This window comes from Oncorhynchus tshawytscha, linkage group LG03 (genome assembly GCF_018296145.1).
Source record: "Oncorhynchus tshawytscha isolate Ot180627B linkage group LG03, Otsh_v2.0, whole genome shotgun sequence".
Classification (NCBI taxonomy): domain Eukaryota; kingdom Metazoa; phylum Chordata; class Actinopteri; order Salmoniformes; family Salmonidae; genus Oncorhynchus; species Oncorhynchus tshawytscha.
This window is the reverse complement of record NC_056431.1, coordinates 21,986,654-22,001,449: the sequence shown is the minus strand read 5'-3', so window position 1 is coordinate 22,001,449 and position 14,796 is coordinate 21,986,654. Positions and strand designations below refer to the sequence as shown.

At 43.5% G+C, this 14,796-nt stretch overlaps 1 protein-coding gene across 1 annotated transcript; it reads left to right on the top strand.

Annotated features, from left to right (window-relative positions):
- Nucleotides 1-32: 32 nt before the first annotated feature.
- Nucleotides 33-14,791, top strand: LOC112231225 (D(2) dopamine receptor A). Its single transcript, XM_024397861.2, has 8 exons — nucleotides 33-887; nucleotides 7,207-7,594; nucleotides 7,930-8,039; nucleotides 8,840-8,976; nucleotides 12,109-12,323; nucleotides 12,482-12,565; nucleotides 12,843-13,209; nucleotides 13,386-14,791. Exons 2-8 carry the CDS (start codon nucleotides 7,238-7,240, stop codon nucleotides 13,580-13,582), a joined length of 1,467 nt encoding a protein of 488 aa, XP_024253629.2. The 5' UTR covers nucleotides 33-887; nucleotides 7,207-7,237; the 3' UTR covers nucleotides 13,583-14,791.
- Nucleotides 14,792-14,796: the final 5 nt, after the last annotated feature.

Sequence of the window (14,796 nt, the reverse complement as noted above, 5' to 3'; positions counted from 1 at the left end):
TTTACAAAAAACTGAGAGGCCAAAATAAATTACTCATCGTCCGAGGGGGTGTCTGTTAGTACGATGAGAAACAAACTGAGTGAATAGCTGGCTTCATTCAGTACTTCACTGAACTATCTGTTATAATTATGAGATATAATTCTTACTCTCACTGTGTTTTGAAGTGAGTTAGATGACACTACCTATCTCATACTGCCTGCCCTCACCCATTGCTATCCCCATGTATGCTTTAATGAAGCATATACATTTTCCCTTCGAATTGTCTTCCCCGTCTCATTTCTCTGATCTCCTCTACTGCTTCTACTCATTGCGAGCGCTGCCAAACGTATATGGATGATTTTAATTTGTCGCACAATTAGAGAGCTTTTTACCCACTTGGTTCATTTGTTTTCATCTGTTTTTTTTCTGAATAGGTTTCAAGACAAGTGAGCGTCTCGTCTCCTAAGGAGAGTGCACACACACACACACACACACACACACACACACACACACACACACACACACTGCTCACTGGATCTGATCCTAGGAACCACTAACGAGAGAGGAGGGGGGGAAAGAGGGGGAGAGTACCGCTAAATCACTTGGATGAACGGACAGAGTGTGAAAACCAGAGCGAGGTGGAGAGAAGGGATTTACTGCTGGAGCACTCATTGAGGAGTAGAGGGAGTGAGTGTGTTGCATGTTATAGAGGTTGAGGTGTGAGCTCTGACAGGAGAAGGGTTAGCAGGCTCAGAGCAGACTGAGTGGTGACATTCACTCTGCTGTCATTTTCCATTTTCTGCTTATTCAGAGTGACAGTGAGTGCATACATTGTCATACTGTCTGCTGTCTATTGCAGTTCTCTGTTCGGAGGGTATGGGACTGACTACCACTACACCCGAGTGAGGGTAAGTTGCAGTTTAACCTACTTTTTTACTCATCATTTTGTTACTATCTGGGTTGTCTCTGTATTTGTCTGTTATCTGGTGTATGTCTCTCTGTGTCTGTGTGTACTTGTGCCCAAATGAGTAGTTGGTCCTAAAATAACCACTCTATGAATAAAACCATGCTGAGGATGTTGTGCTTCCACATGTCGAGTAGTAGTGGGATCTCTCTTCAATGTGACTTCAGTCCATGGTGTTACGTTTTATTGAAGTTTGCCTTCACATATCTGGAAGTCCTCAACTTTCCATTTCATCTCAACTTCTCGTTCCCCTCTTCTTCCTTGCCGTTTGAGCTTACTGACAATGATTCTGTCTCTCAGTATCCTTCTCTCCCACCGTTTATCTCAGTATGTCATTTCCATGAGATCTCTTGATCTCCTGTCCCCTCTCTCCAATGATCTTTAGCTATAAGTGACCATGCTACCACACACATGCACACACACCTGAGTGTGACTGATCAAAAAAAGGTTTTTGTTGTTGTTGCGACTAACCAGGCCAAAGCTGTGCCAGACCTGTCTAGAGTCCATGTGACAGACAAGGAGGGAGAGAAGACGGGGAGAAAGAGCGCATGGAAAGACAGAGCGATGATCCAGTACATGGGTTGTTGTCATTTAGAGACCCGATATTTAATAGTTACAAGTTAGGGACATATTCTTAAAAGAATGAGGTGGCTGTTAAATATCTTTTTCCAACACAACCATTTTTAGGGATTAAAGGCTTGTCAGAGAAAGAGAGATGAATGGGATGTTTTCCCTGAGAAGAGAGCAAGAGTGGGGGTTCTTATTTAATGAAATGTCTGGACTACCTACTTCACAGGATAGTTTTTGAGTCTTCATCTGCATAATTTACTTTCAGTATGGCTTAAAGAAGTGCTGACACATACAGTATTGAACAACAATGTTATCTCAATTCCCCTCTTTGACATATCTCATCTCTATCTAAAATTAGGTTGTTTTTTTAAATCCATGAAACAAGTCTTAGAACACGCTTTGTACCCACTTTCCATGATTTCCCATAAGCACTGCCATGTAGAGCTTTTTCACAACAAGCCCATTTGCCGAACAGTACTGACAGTTTACCTTTGTTGTTAAACATATTGATTTCCTGTCAGTCAAAGGACTAAAGGAAGTAGGATACAAATATATAGTAAATAAGAGATACAAAGTATACTCTCTTACAAAAAAGATTCCAGTTTTGAAACTGCAGTCGATTGTGCTATTTTGGTCACAGTAATTGCAAAATATCTGCAAAATGAAAAAAAAATGTAAAAAAAACTTTTTGGGGATGCCGTATTTGCAGCATACTGGACTCTAACTGCAGTTATGCAGCAGTGTACTGAAGTTATACTGCACTCTGACTGAAATCTTTTTTGTAAGGGTTGAAAGCAGATGCTTCCACAGAGGTGTGGTTTCTGAATTGGAGATGATCGTGGACTACAGGAAAAGGAGGGCCGAACACACCCCCATTCACATGAACAGGGCTGTAGTGGAGTGGGTCGAGAGTTTAAAGTTTCTTGGTGCCCACATCACCAACAAACTATCATGGTCCAAACACACCAAGAAACTCGTGAAGAGGGCACGACAACGCCTTTCCCCCCCCAGGAAACTGAAAAGATTTGGCATGGGTCCCCAGATCCTCAAAGTTCTACAACTGCACCATCGAGAGCATGATGCGGTTGCATCACCGCCTGGTATGGCAACTGCTCGGCATCTAACCGTAATACTCTACAGAGGGTAGTGCGTACGGCCCAGTACATCACTGGGGCCAAGCTTCCTGCCATCCGGGACGTCTATACCAGGCGGTGTCAGAGGAAAGCACAAAAATTGTCAGACCCCAGTCACCATAATCATAGACTGTTCTCTCTGCTACAGCACGGCAAGCGGTACCGGAGCACAATGTCTAGGTCCCAAAAGCTCCTTAACAGCTTCTACCCCCAAACCATAAGACTCCCGAACAATTAATCAAATGGCCACCCAAACTATTTGCATTGAACCCCCCTTTTTTTACACTGCTGCTACTCGCTGTTTATTAAATATCCATAGTCACTTTACGCCTGCATGTAAAAATGACTTTGACTAACCTGTACCCCCACACATTGACTCGGTACTGGTACCCCCTCCCCTGTATGTAGCCTCATTATTGTTATTTTAATGTAATTCTTTTTTTCAAACTTTACTTTATTTAGTAAATCTTTTCTTAAGTCTATTTCTTTAAAACTGCGTTGTTTAAGGGCTTGTAAGTAAGCATTTCACGTTAAGGTCTACGACACCTGTTGTGTTCTGTAAATCTGACAAATTTTGATTTGAATTAGTTGAGCAATCACCGTCCCATCATGCTTAGGGTCACGTATAAAAATACTGGGCAGGCCATTTATTTCGGCTACATTGGCTATGCCCCCATAGGATTACAATGCCCCATCCACAGGGCACAAGTGGTCACTGAATGGTTGGATGAAAATGATGTAGAGCCATATTCCATGGCTGTCTCAACCCAACTCAACCCAGATCTCAACCCAATTGAACACTTATGAGAGATTCTGGAGCAGCTCCTGAGACAGAGTTGTACATGATCATCAGCAAAATAGCAAAATTATGGAATTTCTCGTGGAAGAATGGTGTCGCATTCCTCCAATATAGTTCCAGACACTTGTAGAATCTATGCCAAGGCTCACTGAAGCTGTTCTGGCTCATGGTGGCCCAACAATCTATTAAGACACTTTATGCAAGGGTTTCCTTTATATTGGCACTTACTGTACCTGTAGTATTTCTGATTGTCTTAACTTTTTAACCACAACTAATAAGCTTTGCCTTTTCTGTCATTTTTTTCTTCACCTCAAACAAAAAGTAACAAAGTCTGTTTTTGTATTTGAGAAATATTTCCAGCACTCTCCCCTTCGATAACCACGTAGCCTGGAAAATGTAATGCTCTGAAACTATATATCCTGCGGAAACATCATACAATACCCGAACGCTTCTTCTCCCTTGCACAAATAAAGCTGTATGTCTGGAGATCACTGGCACGGGAATCTCTGAGGGCCCAGAATAGTTCGTACAATTTTTCATGTTTGCTAGCAAGAGCTGAAGACCGAGAAGGCTAGAATAAAGGCAGACAGGCATAGAGAGGCCATATTTCATGCAACTGAAAGAACCTGAACCAACTGCCATGTGGTGTTGCCAATGTGATTTATAATGGATATTTATTTTCGTCAGCGTATTTTCTGTTTGACGAAAATGCCCATATGAAAATCATAGGTCCAAACTGGCATGCAGATTGGTAGAAATGATCATGTAAATTATCACTCCACATGAAAAAAAGTTGCTGACCACTTTAAGGCTTAAATTCATTCATATTTTTTTTTGTAAAATAGGTCGATTATACCAGGAGCAAATTGGCCATCTGGCAATTCTGGCAAATGTCAGATGGGCTGGACCATTTGTTTTGTTTGGGTGGGCTGGTAGAAATATTGTTTTAATATACAAATAAAACAATAAGAAAAGTGGCATGAACAGTGGCCCATTGGCCTTTATTTAATGATTTTTGCTAAAATAAAAATTGTTATAGTAATATATGATCAGCCTTTGGCTGATCAGTGGGAAACGGCTGGCCCTCCTACCAAGATGGGCTGGCCCGGTTACATACATCTTAGCCAAATACATTTCAACTCAGTTTTTTACAATTCTTGACATTTAATCCTAGTAAAACTTTCCCTGTCTTAGATCAGTTAGGATCACCACTTTATTTTAAGAATGTGAAATGTCAGAATAATAGTAGAGGATGATTTATTTCAGCTTTTATTTCTTTCATCACATTCCCAGTGGGTCAGAAGTTTACATGCACTCAATTAGTATTTGGTAGCATTGCCTTTAAATTGTTTAACTTGGGTCAAACGGTTCGGGTAGCCTTCCACAAGCTTCCCACAATAAGTTGGATGCATTTTGGCCCATTCCTCCTGACAGAGCTGGTGTAACTGAGTCAGGTTTGTAGGCCTCCTTGCTCACACACGCTTTTTCAGTTTTGCCAACAAATTTTCTATAGGATTGAGGTCAGGTCTTTGTGATGGCCATTCCAATACCTTGACTTTGTTGTTTAAGCCATTTTTCCACAACTTTGGAAGTATGCTTGGGGTCATTGTCCATTTGGAAGACCCATTTATGACCAAGCTTTCACTTCCTGACTGATGTCTTGAGATGTTGCTTCAATATATCCACATCATTTTCTTTCCTCATGATGACATCTATTTTGTGAAGTGCACCAGTCCCTCCTGCAGCAAAGCACCCCCACAACATGATGCTGCCACCCCCGTGCTTCACGGTTGGGATGGTGTTCTTCAGTTTGCAAGCCTCCCCCTTTTTCCTCCAAACATAACGATGGTCATTAGGGCCAAACAGTTCTATTTTTGTTTCATCAGACCAGAGGAAATTTCTCCAAAAAGTACGATCTTTGTCCCCATGTGCTGTTGCAAACTGTCGTCTGGCTTTTTTAAGGCGGTTTTGGAGCAGTGGCTTCTTCCTTGCTGAGCGGCCTTTCAGGTTATGTCAATATAGGACTCGTTTTACTGTGGATATAGATACTTTTGTACCCGTTTCCTCCAGCATCTTCACAAGGTCCTTTGCTGTTGTTCTGGATTGATTTGCACTTTTCACACCAAAGTACGTTCATCTCTAGGAGACAGAACGCGTCTCCTTCCTGAGCGGTATGGCGGCTGTGTGGTCCCATGGTGTTTATACTTGCGTACTATCATTCGAACAGATGAACGTGGTACCTTCAGGCGTTTGGAAATTGCTCACAATGATGAGCCAAACTTGTGGAGGTCTACAATTTTTTTTCTGAGGTCTCGGCTGATTTCTTTTGATTTTCTCATGATGTCAAACAAAGAGGCACTGAGTTGTGATAGAGTGAATTATAAGTGAAATAATCTGTCTTTAAGCAGTTGTTGGAATAATTACTTGTGTCATGCACAAAGTAGATGTCCTAACCGACTTGCCAAAACTGTAGTTTGTTAACAAGAAATTTGTGGAGTGGTTGAAAAACAAGTTTTAATGACTCCAACCTAAGTGTATGTAAACTTAAGAATGCATCAGATGACCTGGCCTCCACAATCACCTGACCTCAACCCATTTGAGATGAGTTGGACCTTAAAGTGAAGGAAAAGCAGCCAACAAGTCCTCAGCATATGTGGAAACTCCTTCAAGACTGTTGGAAAAGCATTCCTCATGAAGCTGGTTGAGAGGATGCCAAGAGTGTGCAAAGCTGTCATCAAGGCAAAGGGTGGCTACTTTGAAGAATCTCAAATATAAAATATATTTTGATTTAACACTTCGTTTGGTTACTACATGATTCCATATGTGTTATTTCATAGTTTTGATGTCTTCACTATTATTCTACAATGTAGAAAATAGTAAAAATAAAGAAAAACCCTGGAATGAGTAGGTTTATCCAAACTTTTGACTGGTACTGTATGTAAATTAGATATTTCTGTTTTTTTTATTTATACATGTCCTAAAATAAAAGAGGTCAAGAGGTCTTTACATTCCCGAATGCACTGTACATACAGCGTGGTATAGGCTAAGTTATCACCTGATGTAGGTTAGTAAGATTGTATGCTTCTGATGTAGGTTATGTTCTTCTCATGTAATAATAATATCTTATTATCCTGTCTCCCACAGAAAACGAGTCTGTGGGATCCATTTTAGAATGAGGCTATAAATGTGTAAAAATGTTGAAAAGGTCAAGGGGTCTGAATACTCTCCGAATGCACTGTATGTAGGCTGGTGTAGGTATGTAGGGTAGTTTAGAGGGACAGGGAGGGAGCTTTAGATCTCTCCCTTTAATTATGTATCTCAAAGCCAATCTGAAACATTGGAGGGTAGAGGTGCTGTGTTCGAGAAATAGGCTAAAGGTGGAATGAAACTGCCAATCGAATGAAAAAACCCACTGTAATTCACTTAAAGTAGAAGAATATGGGCATGTAGTAGATGCTTTTATCCAAAATGACTGATGCGAAGTAACAACAAAGACATTTGATATGTGTGGCCCATATGGGAATCAAAACCACAACTGATATTGAAAGCGCCATGCTCCAATCTATAAAGCCATCAGCACCGCACCAACTTATCACATCCATAGGATGTACAACTCCAATCTGCATTGAGCTGAGATTGTGGAATTGTACATATATCTACTGTATGTGTTGTATATACAAGGTACAGAGTTTAAGAGCTTTGTGTGTCTAATTATGAGTCATAACTCTTGATGTTATTAGTCTCTCTTGTTACTTTTTCAGACTGTTCCAGACTCTCTCTGTCCAGAGGAGCATGATGACTACTTTCCCCAATGAGACAGGCTTCTCCTCCCTCTCTCCAACATACTCCCTCTCCTCTCCCACACCGTCCCTCACCTCCAACCCTTTCTCTTCCTTCTCCCTCTCCACCTCCTCCTTCTCTCCGTCCAACTGCTCCAGCTCTCCGTTGCTCTCCTCCCCTCCCTATAACTTCTACGCTGTGCTGCTGGTGCTGCTCATCTTTTGTGTGGTGTTCGGCAACGTGCTAGTTTGTGTGGCGGTGTCGCGCGAGCGCGCCCTCCAGACTACCACCAACTACCTCATTGTCTCCCTGGCCGTGTCTGACCTGCTGCTGGCCGTCCTGGTCATGCCCTGGGGCGTCTACCTGGAGGTGGGTGGGTGTGTGTGGGTTCGTGCGTGCGTGTTTCTATCCATCTGGCAGCCAGTGTTTTTCTGTCTCTCTTTCGTTTGTCTGTCTCATTCCCTGTCTTTTTCTCCTAGGCTCTACACTCGTTCATTCGTAGGTGTTTCAAAAGCCCTCTCAGATAATGTCACGGTAGCAGTCAATAATGGATCAGCATGTCTGTGTCTCATATGGTACCCTATTCCCTATGTAGGGCACTCATTTTGATTGGGGCCATGAATTACAAACCCCTGCTGTTCCGGAACACATGTAATAATTCCTCACGTGTGTTATTGTTCATACTGTATGTGTCCCTTTCCTAGGTGGTAGGGGAGTGGCGCTTCAGTCTCATCCACTGTGACATCCTCCTGACCCTGGACGTCATGATGTGTACTGCCAGCATCCTCAACCTCTGTGCCATCAGCATCGACAGGTACTCACACTCTTTCTCTATATCTATCTACAGTATCTATCTATCTAACTACAGTATTTATCTAGAGTATCGATCTTTCTACAGTATATCTCTTGCTCTCTCTCCCCAGTATCTATCGCTCTATCTACGTCTGTCTGTCTCGCTTGCTCTCCTCCCATCACTCTCTTCTCACACTCTTCAAAATCTGGATTGATTTCATTGTGCCCTTGCAGCGAAAACATATTTTAAGGTGATGGTCATGTCTCCTGATGGGACATGTATTTTTTTATGGTTTGTTATTGTTGTTTTCCCATCAGAAAAACATTTCCTGTCTTTTAGGGTACCCTCCTCACTTCAGAAGTATCATCTTCTTAACATGAGCTCATTTTGTCCAACCAAATCCTTCCCCTTTCAAAACCAGTGAAAGAAATTGACAATTTCAGCAGCCTCAATAGTTGTAGCCTAGTTTGTCCCATTGTAGATTGATTCGCTCTGACTGTGAAGCCATGTCTCAGGGCTTAGTGTGGGTACTGTTCTTCTTTCGTATCTGTCCCTGACCACCAGCCCTTTGGAGGGATGACAGTCTCCTCTCCTCACACCGGGCTTTCTATGGAGGGCTCTTAGTGGTTTGTCAAGCTACTGCACCGTGAAACTGACTTGGACAGCTTTTGTTTGTGTTCGACCGGTGAATGAGACTAACTGACAATGCAACTGAACTGTGTGTGGGCGGTGGTGGGCAAGGTATTTGTGTGCGGGATTCTTCATGCACACGTGTGCGTGTGTAGGCGTTAGCTCGAAATACTGCATGTGTGTGTTTGCAGGTACATGGCGGTGGCGATGCCCATGCTGTATAACACCAGATACAGCTCCAGGAGGAGGGTGGCTCTGATGATTGCTGTTGTGTGGTTCCTCTCCTTCGCCATCTCCAGCCCTCTGCTGTTTGGACTCAACAACACAGGTCTGTCTGTCTCTGTATCTGTCTCTCTGTCCCGTCCCCCCCCAGAGAAAACAGAATAACTCCAAAACAGTGAAAAGATTGGTCCTGTATGTCCGAATGTCATCAGTTTAAGAGGAAGTGAAAGACGAAACACAATTCTGATAAGACTTCAGTTTTTCTTGGGTGCATACTGTATGCTTGCATAAGTGTCTTAAGATAACATATTACACGCGCTTTCACATTTTCCTCAAGAGATGCTGAAAGAAAGAAATATTTCTCCACTCCTGTTCCCGAGACAAAATGTTTCATTTGTTGTTTAATTTCACTGCTTGAAATGCAGATTTCTGCAGGAGTTAATATTGTATTACGCTACAGATGAGCGGTTATAGGCCTACAGTCAGTTTATATTTCAGTTACTATTCCATTTAACCCATATATTTAAATGAGGTAAATTCTGATTATTCATGGTTCCTCATGAGCGGGATATCAAAGGTGCATGTCAACAGCTTATCTCGGATAAGACCTGAAGCCAGATATGAGCTACTTTCTGTTATTCTGTGTGCATGTCAATGACTAGGCCGAGGCTACAAAGAAAGCATTTTCCCCCCCGTCCTGAATAGCTGCAATTTGAACGAATGTTCCAAAAATATATATATGGCGGCAGGAACCTTCTCTGTCTGTCAAATAAATACATTTGATTTGTTGTAATGGATATTTCCGTAGAAGCAAGACGCAGTCTTACACATTGCATTGGGGCAAAACAATTAACGTTTTGTGTGATGGTGTAATCTTTATAGTTATGCTGCCATATAGCCAGCAATCTGCCTTCTGTTTAGCCAACGTTTCCAATGATGTTGAAAAAAGGAAATGAAATGGCTAGACAACCGCCTCGTGTCATGCTCATGTTTGCCATAGCCCACGGTTACAACAGACAAAGAACTACCTTTGTTTGAACTGGGGTTTTTTGTGTACACGCGGCTGCGGAGTCACGGATTGACTGAGCATCAGCTGAAAGGAGGCTAGTGGATCCCTCATGCACAGAAATCTATGTATTTTTACCAACAGCAAGTCGGGTTCCAGAGAAACCGGAACCGCAGTCACTCCGATGAATCTATTCAATCACACGTGCTCTAGTCTCATTCACTCATTTAAGTCTAGGAGAGACATAAACATGGCCTGGGAAGCCCCCACGTGTGCAGAAACCCCACACTCATTTATGTTATTAGCTATGTAACATAACCATTGCGATCTTCCAGTCCATCTGTAGTCAGCCTGGAAGAAGATTGCAGCCCTACTGGATATCTGGGTATCACCAGTTGGTGAGAGACCGAATGAACAATCAGTTAGATAGGCCTACATCCTGTTTAATCACGACGAACAGCTATGCAGTCACTGCCATCACTAACACCACACGCACATGCACACACAGACACACTACTGCTTACTAACAGCTTTCAGCTCTGTGTGCTTTTAATCAGTCAACAAGTTTCAATGGAAGAGGGGCTCATTGATTGGCCTGTCAGTCCACATCCACAATACAGAAGGTTTATCAGTGATGCGGGCTGACATTTTAAGTCGGATAACGTGCACATCATCACGTTTTGCTCAAGATGGTATTCTGATTTTTTTTTAAACTATTATTGCACTGTCTCGCCGGAGCTGTAGCTCGTGCAAAACGAAGCGAACTAAGGTCTGGAACATAAGCTCCTACCTTGAGGACGGGGCTGAAGAGAGTACTGCTTATCGTATGCAAATACTGCACAGCTTGGTGCAACAACCACTCGCTCGAGCTGGAGTGGCCAACACTAAAAGACAATTTATGCCTGATCAGAAAATGTGGTCGGAGGCTTCGTATGGAGGCATGCAGAGGCCAAATGCCCATGGCTGTGTGCCGTTCAAATATTGAAACAATGCAGAGGGCTCCGTATCGCTCCGCATTGACATGATTGGTTGACGGTAGGTGAGGGCGGGAGGTCCTGTATAAACACAAACTCACTTCCTGGACAACAGCTCTGTGCTGCTCGGGCAAGGCACAAGAAGTATAAATACCCTGACCTCTGCAGACGCCATATCACATATCACACTACCTCATCCCCAATATCCTCATCCCCATATTGTTACTTATCCTCTTCCTCTTTTGCACCCCAGTTTCTCTACTTGCACATCATCATCTGCACATCTATCACAGTGTTAATGCTAATTTGTAATTATTTCGCTTCTATGGCCTATTTATTGCCTTACCCTCCCTACTCTTCTACATTTGCGCACACTGTACATAGATGTTTCTATTGTGTTATTGACTGTACGTTTGTGTGTAACTCTGTTTTTGTCGCACTGCTTTGCTTTATTTTGGCCAGGTCGCAGTTGTAAATGAGAACTTGTTCTCAACTGGCCTACCTGGTGAAAAATAAATATAAAAAAATAAATAAATAAATAAATAAATAAAAATAAATATATATATATATATATATATATAAAGGTTTGTTTTACAGTAAATGCTCTACGGCCACTGCAGATATCAGATTGACCATGCAGCGCCTTTAATCTGCCTGTTAACATTCAGTAACCTTCGAGAGACCCGTCAACACACCGCTGGGAAAACGAGATGATTGGCGTTCAGGGTCACCATGTGTCCTATAGAATGGCTATGGTTATACTGTATATGGGGAAGCTTGCGTTTATTGGATTGGACCTACCATCTAAACATCCAATTCAACAGAAAGGCACCTACTTACAGTGTACAGCATATAGTCATTTGCTAGCAGCTGTATACTGTTGAAAGGGTTCAACTAGACTGTAGTGTGTTGTGCGATAGGCCATGGCCTGGCCTTATAAGAAGCAAATTTGATATGCCTTTCAGATGTTGCATCCAGCCTGAATATGGAGAGAAGCGGCCAATGCCGGATGCTTATGTACCCGTCTTCTCTGGAGCTAAACCCAGGCATTTACTTGGTTGCCACACCATTACGGAGTGGACTTTGACATATTTAACAGCTAGGGTTGACATCTCTAACAGCTAGGGTTGACATCTTTGGCTATCTGACCAGAACTCTAGAGGAAAACCTCTCTCTTGCTTCCTCCTCCCACCTGTCCCCACTCCCAAACAACATCTCTGTTTCTATCCACCTCTTCTCATCCCCGTCACTCCATCAGCCAGTCGGGAGGAGACCAAGTGTGCCTTCGCTGACCCATCCTTCGTGGTCTACTCATCCGTGGCCTCCTTCTACGTTCCGTTCATCGTGACCCTGCTGGTGTATGCCCAGATCTGTGTCGTGCTGCGGAGGCGGGGCCGACGCACCGTGCCCCGCAGACACGGCCTGCACCCACAGGGAGGAGGCAAGACGGGGGAGGGCCACAGGCACAGAAAGGTTCATGATTAGTCAACCAATCTATCAGTTAACTAATCAGCCAGTCATCAATCAATTAACCCCATAAAACAGCCAGCCAATAAATCAGAGGCAGGATGAGGAAGTGAAAAAAGCTTGATTTAAAAGAAAAACTTTTATCTCTCCCTTCATCCTCTCAGAATAAGTGTACCCTCCCTGAGGATGTGAAGCTGTGCACGCTGATCACAAGGCCCCCCACCACCGCCCCCCAACGCAAGAAAGTGGTAAGTCGCTGGAACACTGTGACCATGAAATTGGATTACGAAATCTCCTACAATATGAGCCTTAGAACTACAGTACATATCTCTACATCGCTTGCTGTTTCTCTCTCTTATTTGTCTTTCCCTCCCTTCCCATCCTTTCTTCCTGCCTCTTGTCTCTCTCTCTCTCTCTGTCTGTATCTCTCGCTCTCACTTCGTTTTTCTCTCTATTGAGCTCTCTCTTTTTTCTCTCTCTCTCTCACCCCCTCCTCTCCCTGCCTCTCTCCCCCTGCCCTATTAGACGTTAGTGAAGGAGGCGGTGGTGCACCCCCTGGAGGAGGAGCCGGTGGGATGTGGTTTCCTGTCCCAGTTAGACCAGAGCCTCCCCCCGCCTCACCCTTCTCACCGCCCTCCCCCCTCCGGACGAGCCACCAAGATCTCCCTTTCTATCTCTGTGGTACCCGCACCCTTCCCGTCACCGTCGGTGGCACCACGCTCCGCCCTCGTACCCCGCCGTGCCACCTTCGAGGATGGCATGAGTGGCCGCGAGCGATGGAGGGAGCGCAATGCAGACAGGGAGAAGGGAGCGATGCAGAAGGAGAGGGTGAAAGGGACTCTGTCGCAGCAGAAGGAGAGGAAGGCGACCCAGATGCTGGCTATTGTGCTGGGTGAGAGAATCAGAAGGAGACGATGAGGGTGGCTGAATAGAGAATGTTTCAGCCAGTCCCAATTCACTCCTTCCCCCTTCCCATTGGCCTTTCAATGTTTGATGATCTGAAGGGAAGTGGCCGAGAGTGAATTGAGGCCTGCTCACACCCTTTCATTCTCCTTCCTTCTCCATAAGGTGTGTTCATCATCTGCTGGCTGCCCTTCTTCCTGACCCACGTGCTGAAGGCCCACTGTGGCAGCTGCTGTATCTCCCCCTCTCTGTACAGTGCTGTCACCTGGCTGGGCTACCTCAACAGTGCCGTTAACCCCGTCATCTACACCACCTTCAACATCGAGTTCCGCAAGGCCTTCATCAAGATCCTAAACTGCTGAGTACAGGGAGGAAGGGGATGGGGGGAGAGTGGGAGAAAGTGTGAAAAGTGTAGTGGAGAGAGGCAAAAACAAGGTCAGAGACTTGCAATAAAACTAAAGAAGGGAAAGAGAGGGGTGAAAACAAAGACCAGAAGGGAATGGAAGGAGAGATGGAGGGGAAGAGGGGGACAGAGAGAGAGAGTCCCCAAAAAATTGAACAGGTCAAACAGAAGAGCAAGTGAAGCAAGACCGATATACCAAATCAAAACAGACTTGGGAATTATAAAGAGGTTATGTACACTTCTGTAAATCTAAAACATAGCAGGGAGAGAGTAATATTCTGAAGGTTCTATGGGAAGAGATGGGGTAGGGCACAAACAGTGGCAGAAGACTGTCCCACTCCTTATGGGGATGACTAAGTAAGTGTATTATTCTCTGATAGCCCTCTGAAGTGTACTGTCTGCAGACATTGTAATTTAATTAACAGAGTTAAAACAGGACAGAGGTCCTATTTTAAGGAGATGCACAATTGTTCTCCAATAGCAGTCTTGTTGCGTCGTCCCAGTGTAAACATGCCTGTAAGAGATGTATTATATTAAGAATATGTTGGTGAAGATATGATGCCATAATAACATGGTGATATGATGCCATAATAACATGGTGATATGATGCCATATGATGAGCGACTAATCAAGGTTTGTTCATGAGGTATATGTATATATTGTTGTTTAGAGTGTGAGCTCTAAATATCTGTATTACTGTTATTGTACAGGTAAATGTAATAAATTATGTTCTACTCATATTGCTAGTCTATTTCAAGTTTTCTGTACTGCAGGGTTGGGGTCAATTTGAATTGAAGTCAGTCAATTCTGGAAGTAAAGATATTTTCCAATTGATTAATAACGCAGAAAAAAGTTGTTTTCATTGGCAACTTAATCTATGCTTTGGATTTTAAATTCAAATCACTTCCTTAATTGACTGACTTCAATTCAAATTGACCCCAGCCCTGCAGTACTGTACTGGTCAAAAAATAGACAGAAATGGATTAATTGACTAACTTGTTTAAAATACATTTGCTCTCTACGTTGATCTCTGGCTCTTCTCTCATCGCTTCTTTAACCCCTCTGGTGGTGAAGCAGTGTGGATGCTCCCCGTGTTTGTCTGCCAACACCTGTCTGCTACAGTAACATGAGAGGCCAAACAAATGCTGCTGATGTGAAACAGGACACACACAC